Source organism: Salmo trutta, unplaced genomic scaffold (genome assembly GCF_901001165.1).
Source record: "Salmo trutta unplaced genomic scaffold, fSalTru1.1, whole genome shotgun sequence".
NCBI lineage: Eukaryota > Metazoa > Chordata > Actinopteri > Salmoniformes > Salmonidae > Salmo > Salmo trutta.
The window spans coordinates 443,403-463,335 of NW_021822576.1; the positions used below are offsets into that span (position 1 = coordinate 443,403).

The 19,933-nt window shown below is 45.2% G+C and overlaps 1 protein-coding gene across 1 annotated transcript in view; it reads left to right on the plus strand.

The window, feature by feature from the left end:
• LOC115182786 (annexin A5-like) overlaps positions 1-19,933 on the plus strand; it is a 28,647-nt gene that overhangs the window by 3,658 nt on the left and 5,056 nt on the right. The window contains exons 2-9 of the mRNA XM_029744243.1: positions 3,230-3,284; positions 6,757-6,841; positions 6,927-7,021; positions 10,200-10,313; positions 10,398-10,488; positions 13,657-13,736; positions 16,330-16,380; positions 18,257-18,350. Coding sequence (XP_029600103.1) covers positions 3,282-3,284; positions 6,757-6,841; positions 6,927-7,021; positions 10,200-10,313; positions 10,398-10,488; positions 13,657-13,736; positions 16,330-16,380; positions 18,257-18,350 — 613 coding nt within the window. The 5' untranslated portion in view covers positions 3,230-3,281. The remainder of the gene's footprint in view (positions 1-3,229; positions 3,285-6,756; positions 6,842-6,926; positions 7,022-10,199; positions 10,314-10,397; positions 10,489-13,656; positions 13,737-16,329; positions 16,381-18,256; positions 18,351-19,933) is intronic.

The following is a 19,933-nucleotide window of genomic DNA, read 5'->3' on the forward strand; positions in this document are numbered from 1 at the left end:
GAGAGGAACCAGGCTCTGAGGGGGGGCCAGTCCTCTTCTGGCTGTGCCGGGTGGAGATTATAACAGCATAGATAGATTTCACTCCTCGACTTTCGTCTACAGTCAGCTGCTTCAGACTTAACACGCAAACGCACCCAATGACTCTAAAATGAATGGACAAACCCATAGATAGCATGCTGGCCATTCATTCCTATGGGAAGACTTGTTAGCGCACTGAAGCTAAATGAAGTCGTTTAAGATGGCGTCTCATGGGCCACGTTTACACAGGAAGTCCAATTCCGATCTTTTTTTTTCTCCATTAATTGGTCTTTTGACCAATCACATCGGATTTTTTTCACATCAGATCTCTTTCAGAGCTGATCTGATTGGTCAAAAGTATTGATTGGGCTGCCTGTCTAAATGCAACCATGGAAACATGACGTATCTTCTCCAGGAAGTGATGTTTCAGGAAGTAAATCAAACCATGGAAACATAACATATCTTCTCCAGGAAGTGATGTTTCAGGAAGTAACTAAAACCATGGAAATATAACGTATCTTCTCCAGGAAGTGATGTTTCAGGAAGTAACTAAAACCATGGAAACATAACGTATCTTCTCCAGGAAGTGATGTTTCACGCAGTAACTCAAACCATGGAAACATAACATATCTTCTCCAGGAAGTGATGTTTCAGGCATTCACTCAAACCATGGAAACATAACGTATCTTCTCCAGGAAGTGATGTTTCAGGAAGTAACTCAAACCATGGAAACATAACGTATCTTCTCCAGGAAGTGATGTTTCAGGCAGTAACTCAAACCATGGAAACATAATGTATCTTCTCCAGGAAGTGATGTTTCAGGAAGTAACTCAAACCATGGAAACATAACGTATCTTCTCCAGGAAGTGATGTTTCAGGCTCGGTCAGTGCTTCCCCCCTCTCATTAAGTAAATCAAACTGAAGGCAGATGGGTCCTGCCAATGATGTATATAAACCCTGGATTGCAGATTCTACACAATTACCAAGGACTGTGGGCTCTCCTTCTCCGTGGCCGACGTGAGTAAGACAGTTAAGCGTGTTAACCCTCGGAAGGACGGCATCCCTAGCCGTGTCCGCAGACCAGCTGGTTGGAGTGTTTACGTACATATTCAATCTCTCCCTTTCCCAGTCTGCTGTCCCCACTGGTTTCAAGATGGCCACCATTGTTCCTGTACCTGAGAACGCAAAAATAACTGAACTAATTGACCATCATCCTGTAGTATTCAATTTTGTCATCATGAAGTGCTTTGAGAAGCTAGTCAAGGATCATATCACCTCTACCTTACCTGACACCCGAGACCCACTTCAATTTGCTTACCGCCCCAATAGGTCCACAGACGATGCAATCGCCACCACACTGCACACTGCCCTATCCCATCTGGACAAGAGGAATACCTATGTAAGAATGCTGTTCATTGACTATAGCTCAGCATTCAACACCATAGTACCCTCCAAACTCATCATCAAGCTCGAGACCCTGGATCTGAACCCCGCCCTGTGCAACTGGGTCCTGGACTTCCTGACGCCCCCAGGTGGTGAAGGTAGGAAACAACATCTCCACTTCACTGATCCTCAACACTGGGGCCCCACAAGGGTGCGTGCTCAGCCCCCTCCTGTACTCCCTGGTCACCCATGACTGCGTGGCCATGCACGCCTCCAACTCAATCATCAAGTTTGCAAATGGGTCTGGACAACGCATCACCGGGAGAAAACTACCTGCCCTCCAGGACACCTACAGCACCCGATGTCACAGGAAGGCCAAAAAGATCATCAAGGACAACAACCACACGAGCCACTGTCTGTTCACACCGCTATCATCCAGAAGGCGAGGTCAGTACAGGTGCATCAAAGCGAGGACTGAGAAACTGAAAAAACAGCTTCCAAATCTCTCTACCTCAAAGCCATCAGACTGTTAAACAGCCATCACTAGCCGGCTACCACCCAGTTACTCAACCCTGCACCTTAGAGGCTGCTGCCCCATAGACATAGACATGGAATCACTGGCCACTTTAATAATGTTTACATACTGCTTTACTCATCTCATGTGTATATACTGTATTCTACCCTACTGCTTTACTCATCTCATGTGTATATACTGTATTCTATCCTACTGCTTTACTCATATCATGTGTATATACTGTATTCTACCCTACTGCTTTACTCATCTCATGTGTATCTACTGTATTCTATCCTACTGCTTTACTCATATCATATGTATCTACTGTATTCTATCCTACTGCTTTACTCATCTCATATGTATCTACTGTATTCTATTCTACTGCTGTACTCATCTCATATGTATCTACTGTATTCTATCCTACTGCTGTACTCATCTCATATGTATCTACTGTATTCTATTCTACTGTATTTTAGTCAACGCCACTCTGACATTGCTCGTCCTAATATTTATATATTTATTAATTCCATTCTTTTACTTTTAGATGTGTGTATTGTTGTGAATTGTTAGATACTACTGCACTGTTGGAGCTAGAAACACTGTCACGTCCTGACCATAGTAAGCTGTTATTTTCTATGGTAGAGTAGGTCAGGGCGTGACAGGGGGGTTTTCTAGTTTAGTTTTTTCTATGTTGTTATGTTCGAAGAGACGACCCACCACATTTCTGAACAATAAAAATCCACAAATTAAAAGGTAGTAAACACAAAATGGCTTTATAAATAAAAGTACACCAGTGACTGAGCCTACGAGTGACTAGAGAAGGCCAGCCAACCCTGGTATACAAAGTGCAGTGGTGCGTAAGGGTTTTGCAGTTTAAAATCAATCTCAAAGCGCCATGGTGAAGGGTGTCAATAGATCTCAAATACACGTGGTCTAAACCAATGTAGACACTAAAAGCTTCCAAGATAAAAAAAACTTTAGATAACAGTTATTAAGCAAGTGATGATTATTGACGTTCCCCTAAACGTTTCAATACGGCGTCGCAATTGTAGTTCACACGCTGTGGGCTCCGCTTAACCGCTGCAAAGCCTACGGATAATAAGAAGCTAATTATGGGGGGCCTGGGGGGGCCTGGGGGACCTGGGGGGCCTGGGGGGCCCTGGGGGGCCAGTGGCCGAACAGAAGAACATATTCTATAACTGTTTTATGAATGAATGGAAACATGCAGTGTTTTTCATTACTTTAAAAGTGGGAAAATGTTTTTGACGGCGTTTGGCTTGTTGGTTGTCGTTCTAAGTGTGTTTCTCATTTCAGACACCATCTCTTCCTTCCTCCTAATCAAACCAACGATCACCAATCTACCACAATGGTAAGTTGACTTTTTTAATGTTACCTTTATTTAACTTGGCAAGTCAGTTAAGAACAAATTATTATTTTCAACGACAGCCTAGGAACAGTGGGTTAACTGCCTTGTTCAGGGGAAGAACGACAGATTTGTACCTTGTCAGCTGAGGGATTTGAACTTGCAACCACTTGGGTTACTAGTCCAACAGCTCTAACCACTAGGCTACTCACTGAAGACCCCTCTACAGTGGAAGGTTTCACCGCCCCACCTGGAGGGTTCTGGTAAAATGTTCATGTTTAACTTTCCCTCTCTGCCTGTAACAATGACACGCTGTCCGCAGCACAGCCCAGGAGACTGCCATTAAATAATCATTATCTAAACAATAAACACACAGAACGATAGACACTATGAACACAGAACAATAGACAATAAGGTCATTAGGGAATAGGTTATTCCACTAGACCAGAAGAATGGAGGGAGGTCATTATGGAATAGGTTATTCCACTAGACCAGAAGAATGGAGGGAGGTCATTATGGAATAGGTTATTCCACTAGACCAGTAGAATGGAGGGAGGTCATTATGGAATAGGTTATTCCACTAGACCAGTAGAATGGAGGGAGGTCATTATGGAATAGGTTATTCCATTAGACTCGGTTAAATCCCAGTTAAATGGGTTTCCCATCCTGGTTTAATCCCAGTTAAATGGGTTCCCATCCTGGTTAAATCCAAGTTAAATGGGTTCCCATCCTGGTTTAATCCAAGTTAAATGGGTTTCCCATCCTCGTTAAATCCAAGTTAAATGGGTTCCCATCCTGGTTTAATCCCAGTTAAATGGGTTCCCATCCTGGTTAAATCCCAGTTAAATGGGTTTCCCATCCTCGTTAAATCCAAGTTAAATGGGTTCCCATCCTGGTTTAATCCCAGTTAAATGGGTTCCCATCCTGGTTAAATCCAAGTTAAATGGGTTCCCATCCTGGTTTAATCCAAGTTAAATGGGTTCACTTCCAAGTTAAATGGGTTCCCATCCTGGTTTAATCCAAGTTAAATGGGTTCCCATCCTGGTTAAATCCAAGTTAAATGGGTTCCCATCCTGGTTAAATCCCAGTTAAATGGGTTCCCATCCTGGTTAAATCCCAGTTAAATGGGTTTCCATCCTGGTTAAATCCAAGTTAAATGGGTTCCCATCCTGGTTAAATGGGTTCCCATCCTGGTTTAATCCCAGTTAAATGGGTTCCCATCCTGGTTAAATCCAAGTTAAATGGGTTCCCATCCTGGTTAAATCCCAGTTAAATGGGTTCCCATCCTGGTTAAATCCAAGTTAAATGGGTTCCCATCCTGGTTAAATGGGTTCCCATCCTGGTTAAATCCCAGTTAAATGGGTTCCCATCCTGGTTAAATCCAAGTTAAATGGGTTCCCATCCTGGTTAAATCCAAGTGAAATGGATTCCCATCCTGGTTAAATGGGTTCCCATCCTGGTTAAATCCAAGTTAAATGGGTTCCCATCCTGGTTAAATCCAAGTGAAATGGATTCACTTCCAAGTTAAATGGGTTCCCATCCTGGTTTAATCCCAGTTAAATGGGTTCCCATCCTGGTTAAATCCCAGTTAAATGGGTTCCCATCCTGGTTAAATCCCAGTTAAATGGGTTCCCATCCTGGTTAAATCCCAGTTAAATGGGTTCCCATCCTGGTTTAATCCGCATTTTCAACTCTACTGATGGTTTTCTCTGAAAAATGTTGCAATGCTTCTGAGTAGTTTCTAGCAAACCGCAGTGTGTCCAGCCCTCTTCATTTCTAGACCAGTGTGTGGAACAGAGGGGCTGTATTTGGGGAAGTCAGTATGAGTCATGTGTGTGTGGGCCTTTCTTCAGACAGGGTGGGGCTCTCTCTACTCCCTCTCTCTCTCCTCCCACCCTCTCCCCTCTCTCTCTTCCTCCTCTCTCTCTCTACCCCCTCTCTCTCTCCTCCCACCCTCTCCCCTCTCTCCCCTCCCTCTCTCTCTTCCTCCTCTCTCCCCCCCCCTCCCTCTCTTCCTCCTCTCTCTCTCCTCCCCCTCCATCTCTTCCGCTTTCTCTCTCTCTCTCCCCTCCCCTCCTTCTCTCTCTCTCTCTCTTCCCCCTCCCTCTCTTCCTCCTCTCTCTCTCTCTCCTCCCCCTCCCTCACTTCCTCCTCTCTCTCTCTCTCTCTCTCTCAACTCAATTCAATTAAAGGGGCTTTATTGGCATGGGAACATATGTTTACATTTACATGAACAGTAAACATTACATCTTGCTGCTGTGATGGAACACTGGTATTTCACCCAGTAGATATGGGAGTTTATCAAAATTGGATATGTTTTCTAATTCTTTGTGTATCTGTGTAATCTGAGGGAAATATGTGTCTCTAATATGGTCCTACATTTGTCAGGAGGTTAGGAAGTGCAGCTCAGTTTCCACCTCATTTTGTGGGCAGTGTTGCACATAGCCTGTCTTCTCTTGAGAGCCAGGTCTGCCTACAGAGGCCTTTCTCAATAACAAGGCTATGCTCACTGAGTCTCTCTCTCTCTCTCTCTCTCTCTCTCTCAATCTCTGTCTGTCTGTCTGTCTGTCTGTCTGTCTGTCTGTCTGTCTGTCTGTCTGTCTGTCTGTCTGTCTGTCTGTCTGTCTGTCTGTCTGTCTGTCTGTCTGTCTGTCTGTCTCTCTCTCTCTCTCTCTCTCTCTCTCTCTCTCTCTCTCAATCTGTCTGTCTGTCTGTCTGTCTGTCTGTCTGTCTGTCTGTCTGTCTGTCTGTCTGTCTGTCTGTCTGTCTGTCTGTCTGTCTGTCTGTCTGTCTGTCTGTCTGTCTGTCTGTCTGTCTGTCTGTCTGTCTGTCTGTCTGTCTGTCTGTCTGTCTGTCTCTCTCTCTCTCTCTCTCTCTCTCTCTCTCTCTCTCTCTCTCTGGCTCCCTCTCTTACAAACACACACAAAGAGCGAGGGAGGAGTTGTAAACCGCACACTGATAGTAAACAGTAGATAGTGTGTTTTACTGATGTCATTAATCAGATGTTCTCTGACAGACGCTTCCTGCCACATCGCTACGTAGTGGGACTACACCACTTTATACTGTCAACAGGTTCATTACATTAGTAGACTGGGACTACACCACTTTATACTGTCAACAGGTTAATTACATTAGTAGCTCTAGGACTACACCACTTTATACTGTCAACAGGTTCATTACATTAGTAGACTGGGACTACACCACTTTATACTGTCAACAGGTTCATTACATTAGTAGACTGGGACTACACCACTTTATACTGTCAACAGGTTCATTACATTAGTACCCTGAACTACTTTACCCACAGTCCTCTCTGGTCTACCCTGAACTACATTACCCACAGTCCTCTCTGGTCTACCCTGAACTACATTACCCACAGTCCTCTCTGGTCTACACTGAACTACATTACCCACAGTCCTCTCTTTTCTATCCTGAATTACATTACCCAGAGCCCTCCTATGTGTCTGTTCTCTGATAGGCTGGTCGAGGCAGTGTGAGAGCCAGTGGAAACTTCAACGCCAACCAAGATGCAGAGACGCTCTACAAGGCCATGAAGGGACTGGGTCAGTGGTGGGTCTGAATATTATGCAAACGGAGTGAGTAACCATGGCACCAAAGATTTGACTATGGTGTTTGTTGTTGCCATAGGAACCGATGAGGATTCCATCATGAAGTTGTTGACGTCTCGTAGCAACAGCCAGAGACAGCAGATCAAAGCTGCATACAAGACCCTGCATGGCAAGGTCAGAACACAACCACAATACAACCACGATACAACCACAATACAACAACAATACAACCACAATACAAGCACAATACAACAACAGTACAACCACAATACAACAACAATACAACCACAATACAACAACAGTACAACCACAATACAACCACAATACAACCACAACCACAATACAACCACAATACAACCACAATACAACAACAATACAACCACAATACAACCGCAATACAATCACAATACAACCACAATACAACAACAACTCAACCACAACCACAATACAACAACAATACAACCACAATACAACAACAACTCAACCACAACCACAATACAACCACAACCACAATACAACCACAATACAACCACAATACAGCAACAACTCAACCACAACCACAATACAACGACAATACAACCACAATACAACCACAACTCAACCACAACCACAATACAACAACAATACAAAAACAATACAACAACAATACAACCACAACAACAATACAACAACAATACAACCACAACCACAATACAACCACAATACAACCACAATACAATCACAACCACAATACAACTACAATACAACCACAATACAACAACAACTCAACCACAACCACAATACAACCACAATGCAACAACAACTCAACCACAATACAACCACAATACAACAACAACTCAAACACAGCCACAATACAACCACAATACAACCACAATACAACCACAATGCAACAACAATACAACCACAACCACAACCACAATACAACAACAACTCAAACACAACCACAACTCAACCACAACCACAACACAACCACAATACAACAACAATACAACCACAATACAACCACAATACAACCACAACCACAATACAACAACAATACAATCACTACACAACCACAATACAACAACAACTCAACCACAACCACAATACAACCACAATACAACCACAACTCAACCACAACCACAATACAACCACAATACAACCACAATACAACAACAACTCAACCACAACCACAATACAACCACAATACAACAACAATACAACCACAATACAACCACAATACAACCACAATACAACCACAATACAACAACAATACAACCACAATACAACCACAATACAACAACTCAACCACAACCACAATACAACCACAATACAACCACAATACAACCACAATACAACAACAATACAACCACAATACAACCACAATACAACAACTCAACCACAACCACAATACAACACAACTTGGGATATTATTCCAACATCCGAACAGACTATAGTATTCTATAACTAGTGTAGCAGCTCACATAATATAATGTAAAGTATACAGTAAGGTGTCTGTAATATAATAAACATGGAGAAACTGCTGGAGGGAGAGCCAAGATGGAGGACTGGTGGATTCAACACACTGGTGGAGGGAGAGCCAAGATGGAGGAATGGTGGATTCAACACACTGGTGGGGGGAGAGCCAAGATGGAGGAATGGTGGATTCAACACACTGGTGGAGGGAGAGCCAAGATGGAGGAATGGTGGATTCAACAACCTGCTGGGGGGAGAGCCAAGATGGAGGAATGGTGGATTCAACAACCTGCTGGGGGGAGAGCCAAGATGGAGGAATGGTGGATTCAACACACTGGTGGGGGGAGAGCCAAGATGGAGGAATGGTGGATTCAACACACTGGTGGGGGGAGAGCCAAGATGGAGGAATGGTGGATTCAACACACTGGTGGAGGGAGAGCCAAGATGGAGGAATGGTGGATTCAACACACTGGTGGGGGGGCCCAGTGTCGTCTGGGGAGTTGCAGCGATGAGACAAGATCGGAATTGGATATCACGAAATTGGGTAGAAAAAGAGGGTAACAAATAAAAATATAAATTCAGCAAAATAAGAAACGTCCTCTCACTGTCAACTGAGTTTATTTTCAGCAAACTTAACAACTGAGACATAAACTGAACAAGTTCCACAGACATGTGACTAACAGAAATGGAATAATATGTCCCTGAACAAAGGGGGGGTCAAACTCAAAAGTAACAGTCAGTATCTGGTGTGGCCACCAGCTGCATTAAGTACTGCAGTGCATCTCCTCCTCATGGACTGCACCAGATTTGCCAGTTCTTGCTGTGAGATGTTACCCCACTCTTCCACCAAGGCACCTGCAAGTTCCCGGACATTTCTGGGGGGGAAATGGCCCTAGCCCTCACCCTCCGATCCAACAGGTCCCAGACGTGCTCAATGGGATTGAGATCCGGGCTCTTCGCTGGCCATGGCAGAACACTGACATTCCTGTCTAGCAGGAAATCATGCACAGAACGAGCAGTATTGCTGGTGGCATTGTCATGCTGGAGGGTCATGTCAGGATGAGCCTGCAGGAAGGGTACCACATGAGGGAGGAGGATGTCTTCCCTGTAACGCACAGCGTTGAGATTGCCTGCAATGACAACAAGCTCAGTCCGATGATGCTGTGACACACCGCCCCAGACCATGACGGACCCTTCACCTCCAAATTGATCCCGCTCCAGAATCCGAACATCCCCCTTGGGGAGACAACCCCCCCCCCCCCACCTCCCATCAGATTTATTATTATTATTATTATTATTGTCTCATTCACTTGTCTGTTTTGGACCTGTTGGAGCTTAGAGTATAAGAATGTCACTGTTCCCTGTAATTACATCTGTGATCCTGTGCATGTGACTAATAAACTCATCTAATGTAATCTACAAACACAACACAACCATAATACAACCCTCTCTCCCTCCCTCCTCCCCTCTCTCTCTCTCTCTCTCCCTCTCTCCCTCCCTCCTCCCCTCTCTCTCGCTCTCCCTCTCTCTCTCCTCTCCTCCCCTTTCTCTCTATCTCTCTCCCTCCTCCCCTCTCTCCCTCTCGCTCTCCATCCCTCCCTCCTCTCTCACTCTCCCTCCTCCTTCTCTCTCTCTCTCCTCTCTCTCCCCTCTCTCCCTCCCTCCTCCCCTCCCTCCCTCTCTCTCTCCCCTCTCTCCCTCTCTCTCTACCCTCTCTCTCTCCCTCCTTTCTCTCCCTCCTCTCTCTCCCCTCTCCCTCTCCCTCCTTCCTTCGCTCTCCCTCCCTTCTTTCTCCCCTCTCCTTTCTCCCTCCCTCTCTCGCTCTCCCTCCCTCCTCTCTCCCTCTCTCCCTCTCCCTCCCTCCTTCTCTCTCTCCTCCTTGTCCTCCTCTCTCCAGGACCTGGTAGGTGATCTGAAGGGTGAACTGGGCGGAAAGTTTAAGACTCTGGTGGTGGCTCTGATGACTCCGCCCATCCTCTACGATGCGACATCACTACGGAACGCCATCAAGGTACCTGACCCAGGACTAGTGATGTCATATCCTGTGAGTGACGGCGTGATGTCATAGTGACTGTGTGCTGATGTCACGGTGTAGGGGGCGGGGACCGATGAGAAGGTGCTGATTGAGATCCTGTCTTCTAGAACGGCCCAGCAGGTTAAGGACATCACTGCTGCCTATCACCAGGGTAACACACACTGCTGCCTATCGCCAGGGTAACACACACTGCTGCCTATCGCCAGGGTAACACACACACACACACTGCTGCCTATCGCCAGGGTAACACACAGACACACTGCTGCCTATCGCCAGGGTAACACACACACACACACTGCTGTCTATCGCCAGGGTAACGCACACACACACACTGCTGTCTATTGCCAGGGTAACACACAGATATACTTGCTGCCTATCGCCAGTGTAACACACAGATACACTGCTGCCTATCGCCAGGGTAACACACACTGCTGCCTATTGCCAGGGTAACACAGACTGCTGCCTATCGCCAGGGTAACACACACTGCTGCCTATCGCCAGGGTAACACACACACACACACACTGCTGTCTATCGCCTGGGTAACACACAGACACACTGCTGCCTATCGCCAGGGTAACACACAGACACACTGCTGCCTATCGCCAAGGTAACACACACTGCTGCCTATCGCCAGGGTAACACACACTGCTGCCTATCGCCAGGGTAACACACACTGCTGTCTATCGCTAGGGTAACGCACACACACACTGCTGCCTATCGCCAGGGTAACACACACACTCACTGCTGCCTATCGCCAGGGTAACACACACACTCACTGCTGCCTATCGCCAGGGTAACACACAGATACACTGCTGCCTATCGCCAGGGTAACACACACTGCTGCCTATCGCCAGGGTAACACACACTGCTGCCTATCGCCAGGGTAACACACACACACACTGCTGTCTATCGCCAGGGTAACACACAGACACACTGCTGCCTATCGCCAGGGTAACACACAGATACACTGCTGCCTATCGCCAAGGTAACACACAGACACACTGCTGTCTATCACCAGGGTAACACACACTGCTGCCTATCGCCAGGGTAACACACACTGCTGCCTATTGCCAGGGTAACACACAGATACACTGCTGTCTATCGCCAGGGTAACACACAGACACACTGCTGTCTATCACCAGGGTAACACACACTGCTGCCTATCGCCAGGGTAACACACACTGCTGCCTATCGCCAGGGTAACACACAGATACACTGCTGCCTATCGCCAGGGTAACACACACTGCTGCCTATTGCCAGGGTAACACAGACTGCTGCCTATCGCCAGGGTAACACACACTGCTGCCTATCGCCAGGGTAACACACACACACACACACTGCTGTCTATCGCCAGGGTAACACACAGACACACTGCTGCCCATCGCCAGGGTAACACACAGACACACTGCTGCCTATCGCCAAGGTAACACACACTGCTGCCTATCGCCAGGGTAACACACACTGCTGCCTATCGCCAGGGTAACACACACTGCTGTCTATCGCTAGGGTAACGCACACACACACTGCTGCCTATCGCCAGGGTAACACACACACTCACTGCTGCCTATCGCCAGGGTAACACACACACTCACTGCTGCCTATCGCCAGGGTAACACACAGATACACTGCTGCCTATCGCCAGGGTAACACACACTGCTGCCTATCGCCAGGGTAACACACACTGCTGCCTATCGCCAGGGTAACACACACACACACTGCTGTCTATCGCCAGGGTAACACACAGACACACTGCTGCCTATCGCCAGGGTAACACACAGATACACTGCTGCCTATCGCCAAGGTAACACACAGACACACTGCTGTCTATCACCAGGGTAACACACACTGCTGCCTATCGCCAGGGTAACACACACTGCTGCCTATTGCCAGGGTAACACACAGATACACTGCTGTCTATCGCCAGGGTAACACACAGACACACTGCTGTCTATCACCAGGGTAACACACACTGCTGCCTATCGCCAGGGTAACACACACTGCTGCCTATCGCCAGGGTAACACACAGATACACTGCTGCCTATCGCCAGGGTAACACACACTGCTGCCTATTGCCAGGGTAACACAGACTGCTGCCTATCGCCAGGGTAACACACACTGCTGCCTATCACCAGGGTAACACACACACACTGCTGTCTATCGCCAGGGTAACACACAGACACACTGCTGCCCATCGCCAGGGTAACACACAGACACACTGCTGCCTATCGCCAAGGTAACACACACTGCTGCCTATCGCCAGGGTAACACACACTGCTGCCTATCGCCAGGGTAACACACACTGCTGTCTATGGCTAGGGTAACGCACACACACACTGCTGCCTATCGCCAGGGTAACACACACACTCACTGCTGCCTATCGCCAGGGTAACACACACACTCACTGCTGCCTATCGCCAGGGTAACACACAGATACACTGCTGCCTATCGCCAGGGTAACACACACTGCTGCCTATCGCCAGGGTAACACACACTGCTGCCTATCGCCAGGGTAACACACACACACACTGCTGTCTATCGCCAGGGTAACACACAGACACACTGCTGCCTATCGCCAGGGTAACACACAGATACACTGCTGCCTATCGCCAAGGTAACACACAGACACACTGCTGTCTATCACCAGGGTAACACACACTGCTGCCTATCGCCAGGGTAACACACACTGCTGCCTATTGCCAGGGTAACACACAGATACACTGCTGTCTATCGCCAGGGTAACACACAGACACACTGCTGTCTATCACCAGGGTAACACACACTGCTGCCTATCGCCAGGGTAACACACAGATACACTGCTGCCTATCGCCAAGGTAACACACAGACACACTGCTGTCTATCACCAGGGTAACACACACTGCTGCCTATCGCCAGGGTAACACACACTGCTGCCTATTGCCAGGGTAACACACAGATACACTGCTGTCTATCGCCAGGGTAACACACAGACACACTGCTGTCTATCACCAGGGTAACACACACTGCTGCCTATCGCCAGGGTAACACACAGATACACTGCTGCCTATCGCCAGGGAAACACACAGATACACTGCTGCCTATCGCCAGGGTAACACACACACACACACACACTGTTGCCTATCGCCAGGGTAACACACAGACTCACTGCTGCCTATCGCCAGGGTAACACACAGACACACACAGACACACTGCTGCCTATCGCCAGGGTAACACACACACACACTGACTCACTGATGGTGTGTGTGTGTGTGTGTGTGTGTGTGTGTGTGTGTGTGTGTGTGTGTGTGTGTGTGTGTGTGTGTGTGTGTGTGTGTGTTCCAGAGTTTAATAAGAACCTGGAGGAGGATGTAACAGGTGACACGTCAGGTCACTTCAGGAGACTGCTGGTCATCCTGCTACAGGTGAGGGGTCAGAGGGCAGGGAACGTAGATCTGGTATATATAAATGTGTGGGACATAGATCTGGTATATATAGATTTCTGGGACATAGATCTGGTATATATAGATGTGTGGGACATAGATCTGGTATATATAGATGTGCGGGACATAGATCTGGTATATATAGATGTGTGGGACATAGATCTGGTATATATAGATGTGCGGGACATAGATCTGGTATATATAGATGTGCGGGACATAGATCTGGTATATATAGATTTTTGGGACATAGATCTGGTATATAAAGATGTGCGGGACATAGATCTGGTATATATAGATGTGCGGGACATAGATCTGGTATATATAGATGTGTGGAACATAGATCTGGTATATATAGATGTGTGGGACATAGATCTGGTATATGTAGATGTGTGGGACATAGATCTGGTATATATACAGTACTAGTCAAAAGTTTGGACACCTACTCATTCAAGGGTTTTTCTTTATTTTACTATTTTCTACATTGTATTATAATAGTGAAGACATCAAAACTATGAAATAACACATATGGAATCATGTAGTAACCAAAAAAGTGTTAAACGAATCAAAATATATTTTATATTTGAAATTCTTCAAAGTATCCACCCTTTGACTTGATGACAGCTTTGCACACTCTTGGCATTCTCTCAACCAGCTTCATGAGGACGTCACCTGGAATGCATTTCAATTAACAGGTGTGCCTCTGTTCAAGTTAATTTGTGGAATTTCATTCCTTCTTAATGCATTTGAGTCAATCAGTTGTGTTGTGACAAGGTAGGGGTGGTATACAGAAGATAGCCCTATTTGGTAAAAGACTAAGTCCATATTATGGCAAGAAGAGAAACTACAGTCCATCAATATTTTAAGACATGAAGGTCAGTCAATTGGGAAAATTTTAAGAACTCTGAAAGTATCTTCAAGTGCAGTCGCAAAACCATGAGGTGCTATTGTCACGACTTCTACTGAAGTTGATGCCCCTCCTTGTTCGGGGTGGTGTTCGGCGGTCGACGTCACCGGCCTTCTAGCCGCCATTGATCAGTTTTTCATTTTCCATTGGTTTTGTCTGGTCTCTTTACACACCTGTTTCATATCCCAGTAATTATATGTTGTGTATTTAACCCTCTGATTCCCCTCATTTCTCTGTCAGTGATTGTTTGTTTGTTATGTACGTGTTGTGTCTATATCGGTTTGCGACGGGTTATTGTTTTACCCGGAATCTTTTCTACGTTGGTTTTGGAAATAAATATATTTTTTTTTAAACCACTCTGTTTTCTCCTGCGCCTGACTTCCCTGCCACCTACATACACGGATTATGACAGCTATGATGAAACTGCCTCTCATGAGGACCGCCACAGGAAAGGAAGACCCAGAGTTTCCTCTGCTGCAGAGGATAAGTTCATTAGAGTTACCAGCCTCAGAAATTGCAGCCCAAATAAATGCTTCACAGAGTTCAAGTAACAGACACATCTCAACATCAACTGTTCAGAGGAGACTGTGAATCAGGCCTTCATGGTCGAATTGCTGCAAAGAAACCACTACTAAAGGACACCAATAAGAAGAAGACACTTGCTTGGGCCAAGAAACACGAGCAATGGACATTAGACTGGTGGAAATCTGTTCTTTGGTCTGAGGAGTCCAAATGTGAGATTTTTTTGTTGAAACCTCCATGTCTTTGTGAGACGCAGAGTAGGTGAACGGATGATCTCCGCATGTGTGGTTCCCACCGTGAAGCATGGAGGAGGAGGAGGTGTGATGGTGTGGAGGTGCTTTGCTGCTGACACTGTCTGTGATTTATTTACAATTCAAGGCAAACTTAACCAGCATGGCTACCACAGCATTCTGCAGCGATACGCCATCCCATCTGGTTTGCGCTTAGTGGGACTATCATTTGTTTTTCAACAGGACAATGACCCAACACACCTCCAGGCTGTGTAAGGGCTATTTGACAAAGAAGGAGAGTGATGGAGTGCTGCATCAGATGACCTGGCCTCCACAATCACCCAACCTAAACCCAAATTAGATGTTTTGGGATGAGTTGGACCGCAGAGTGAAGGAAAAGTGCTCAGCATATGTGGGAACTCCTTCAAGACTGTTGGAAAAGCATTCCACGTGAAGCTGGTTGAGAGAATGCTAAGAGTGTGCAAAGCTGTCATCAAGTCAAAGGGTGGCTATTTTGAAGAATCTCAATTATGTTTTGATTTGTTTAACACTTTTTTGTTGTTATTTCATAGTTTTGATGTCTTCACTATTATTCTAAAATGTAAAAACCCAAACTTGTCCAAACTTTTGACTGGTACTCTAGATGTGTGGGACATAGATCTGACAGATATAGATGTGTGGGACATAGATCTTACAGATATAGATGTGTGGGCCATAGATCTGACAGATATAGATGTGTGGGACTTAGATCTAACAGATATAGATGTGTGGGACATAGATCTGACAGATATAGATGTGTGGGACATAGATCTAACACATATAGATGTGTGAGACATAGATCTAACATATATAGATGTGTGGGACATAGATCTAACAGATATAGATGTGTGGGACATGAATGTGCTCTCTCTCCTCTCAGGCCAGCAGACAGCAGGGGGTACAGGAGGGGAACATAGAGACTGATGCACAGGTAAGAGAGAGTGAGTGTGAGAGAGAGAGAGAGTGAGTGAGTGTGTGTGCGAGAGAGTGAGTGTGTGTGAGACAGTGAGTGTGTGTGAGAGAGAGAGTGAGTGTGTGAGAGAGAGTGAGTGAGTGTGTAAGAGAGAGTGAGTGTGTGAGAGAGCGAGTGAGTGTGTGTGAGAGAGAGAGTGAGTGTGTGAATCACGTGTGTAGATTTACTGCTCAGTCACAATGACTTAATTTGACATGTTCTGCTCAGGCGTGTGTGACAAAGTCTGTGAGAGAGCGAGAGTGAGTGTGTGTGAGAGAGAGAGTGTGTGTGTGTGATGGGTATGTGTAAAATAACACTCCCCACACAGACGCCCCTTGTGTAAGCGTGTGTGTGTTGGTGTGTGAGAGAGAGACAGAGAGACAGAAGGTGTGTTGATAGTGATACCCAGTATTGAATGCTTCCATCTGGTGGTCATACTGAAGGACTGTCATGTACAGAATGATGTGTATTTACAACAGCTGGTGGTGTACAGAATCAAACTAAAACTCCCCAAATCAAGTCAAATCAGGTCAAATACAAAGTCAAGTCTGTTTCAGTTAAAACCTGTTGAGGACAGCCGTTCCGCTAACAGCAGCGTGGCGCGAAATACAAAACCTCAAAAATCGTATAATTTACATTTCTCAAACATACGACTATTTTACACTATTTTAAAGATACACTTCTCCTGAATCCAACCACATTGTCCGATTTCATAAAGGCTTTACAGCAAAAGCAAAACATTACATTATGTTAGGAGAGTACATAGACAAAAATAACCACACAGCCATTTTCCAAGCAAGGACATGTGTCACAAAACCCAAACCACAGCTTCAGGTCAATATTCAAAAGCATAACGCGCGAGCGCAATACGAGACACAAAAAGTCAAAATGTTCCATTACCGTACTTAGAAGCATGTCAAACGCTGTTTAAAATCTTTATGGTATTTTTAACGTAAAAATGCGATAATATTCCAACCGGACAATAGCGTATTCATTCAAGGAGAAAAACAAGGAACAGCGCGCTCGCGGGACCGCGCATATCCAATCCCTTTGTCCACTCATTGACTGAGCTCCTATACTCTGCCCGGTTACTGGAGACGGATGAAACCACTTTCTGAAGGCTTTTGACAGCCAATTGAAGCCTTAGGAATAGCAAAGTGACCCCACAGACACTGTAGTTTCGATAGGGATTAGAAAGAACTACAATTCTCAGATCCTCCACTTCCTGGTTGAATTTTTCTCAGGTTTTTGCCTGCCATATGAGTTCTGTTATACTCACAGCCACCATTCAAACAGTTTTAGAAACTTCAGGGTGTTTTCTTTCCAAATCTACTAATAATATGCATATTCTAGTTTCTGGGCCAGAGTAGTAACCAGTTTAATTTGGGTACGTTTAACATCCGGCCGTGAAAATACTGCCCCCTATCCTTAACAGGTTTTAAGCAACAATGTATTTAACCTCCAATGAAAAGTCAATGTATTTAATCTCCAATGAAAAGACAACGTTCAATTCAGTTCAGTTCCAAAAATCCAGAAATAAAATCTCCAAATCAGTAAACATCCACTGGGAAAATGATTCAAGGCTCAATGTTATCAGTTCAGTAGGCCTGAGAAAGAAGTCCACAAAGTTACATTTAATAATCAACACAATATCCCTTCAGTCTTGGAGAAACTTGTCACTTGTGTGGAGAGAGAACTGGGTTTTTAAACTAACAGGTTGTTTTTTTTAGAGACCAAACGTTTGGTGATTGTGATCACAACAGATGTAGTGCTTAATTCAGCATATCAGTTATTTGACTTTGTGTGTGTGTGTGTGTGTGTGTGTGTGTGTGTGTGTGTGTGTGTGTGTGTGTAGACTTTGTTCTCTGCAGGAGAGATGAAGTTTGGGACCGATGAAGAACAGTTCATCACCATCCTGGGGAACAGGAGCGCTGAACACCTGAGGAGAGGTGTGTGTGTGTGTGTGTGAGAGAGAGAGAGATCTGTGTTTTTAACCTCTCTAGGGTAGGTGGGACGAAATCGTCCCGCACTATTCAACAGCCAGTGACACATCAGAGCGCAAAATTTAAAACCACAAAATGTCATAATTCAAAGTTCTCAAACATAGGACTATTTTACACCATTTGAAAGATAAGACTCTCGTTAATCTAACCACACTGTCCGATTTCCAAAAGGCTTTACAGCGAAAGCAAAACATTAGATTGTGTTAGGAGAGTACATAGTCAGAAATAACCACACAGCCATTTTTCAAGCAACCATATATGTCACAAAAACCAAAACCACAGCTAAATGCAGCACTAACCTTTGATGATCTTCATCAGATGACACTCCTAGGACATTATGTTATACAATACATGCATGTTTTGTTCAATCAAGTTCATATTTATATCAAAAACGAGCTTTTTACATTAGCATGTGATGTTCAGAACTAGCAACTAGCATACACAACGCAAACTTCCGGTGAATTTACTTAATTACTCACGATTAACGTTCACAAAATACATAACAATTATTTTAAGAATTATAGATACAGAACTCCTTTATGCAATCACGGTGTCAGATTTTAAAATAGCTTTTCGGCGAAAGCACATTTTGCAATATTCTGAGTAGATAGCCCGGCCATCACGGCTAGCTAATTTGACACCCACCAAGTTTGGCCCTCACCAAACTCAGATTTACTATAAGAAAAATTGTATTACCTTTGCTGTTCTTCGTCAGAATGCACTCCCAGGACTTCTACTTCAACAACAAATGTTGTTTTGGTTCGAAATAATCCATAGTTATATTGAAATAGCTCCGTTTTGTTTGTGCGTTGAGGTCAGTATCCGAAGGGTGACGCGCAGGCGCGTTTCATGACAAAAAATGTCAAAATATTCCATTACTGTACTTCGAAGCATGTCAAACGCTGTTTAAAATCTATTTTTATGCAATTTTTCTCGTAAAATAGCACTAATATTCCAACTGGGCGACGTTGTATTCGTTCAAACACTGAAAGAAAAAAATTGAGTCGTCTCGTGCATGCGCGCTCCAGTGTCATTGTCCACAGAAGGACCACTCACAAAAACCCCTGCTGTTTTTCGCCCAGAAACTGGAGAGCTGTCATTCCACTTTCTGGCGCCTTCTGAGAGCCAATGGAAGCCTTAGAAAATGTCACGTTACAGCAGAGATGCTGTATTTTTTATAGAGATGCCCTACAAGGACAACAAATTGCCAGATAGGGCACTTCCTGCATGGAATCTTCTCAGGTTTTGGCCTGCCATATGAGTTCTGTTATACTCACAGACACCATTCAAACAGTTTTAGAAACTTTAGAGTGTTTTCTATCCAAATCTACTAATTATATGCATATTCTCATTTCTGGGTAAGCGTAGTAACCAGTTTAAATCGGGTATGTTTTTTATCCGGCCGTGAAAATACTGCCCCCTATCCCCAACAGGATAAAGGGTATCAACGCGCTGAACACCTGAGGAGAGGTGTGTGTGTGAGAGAGAGAGATCTGTGTTTATAAAGGGTATCAACACACACGCTGACA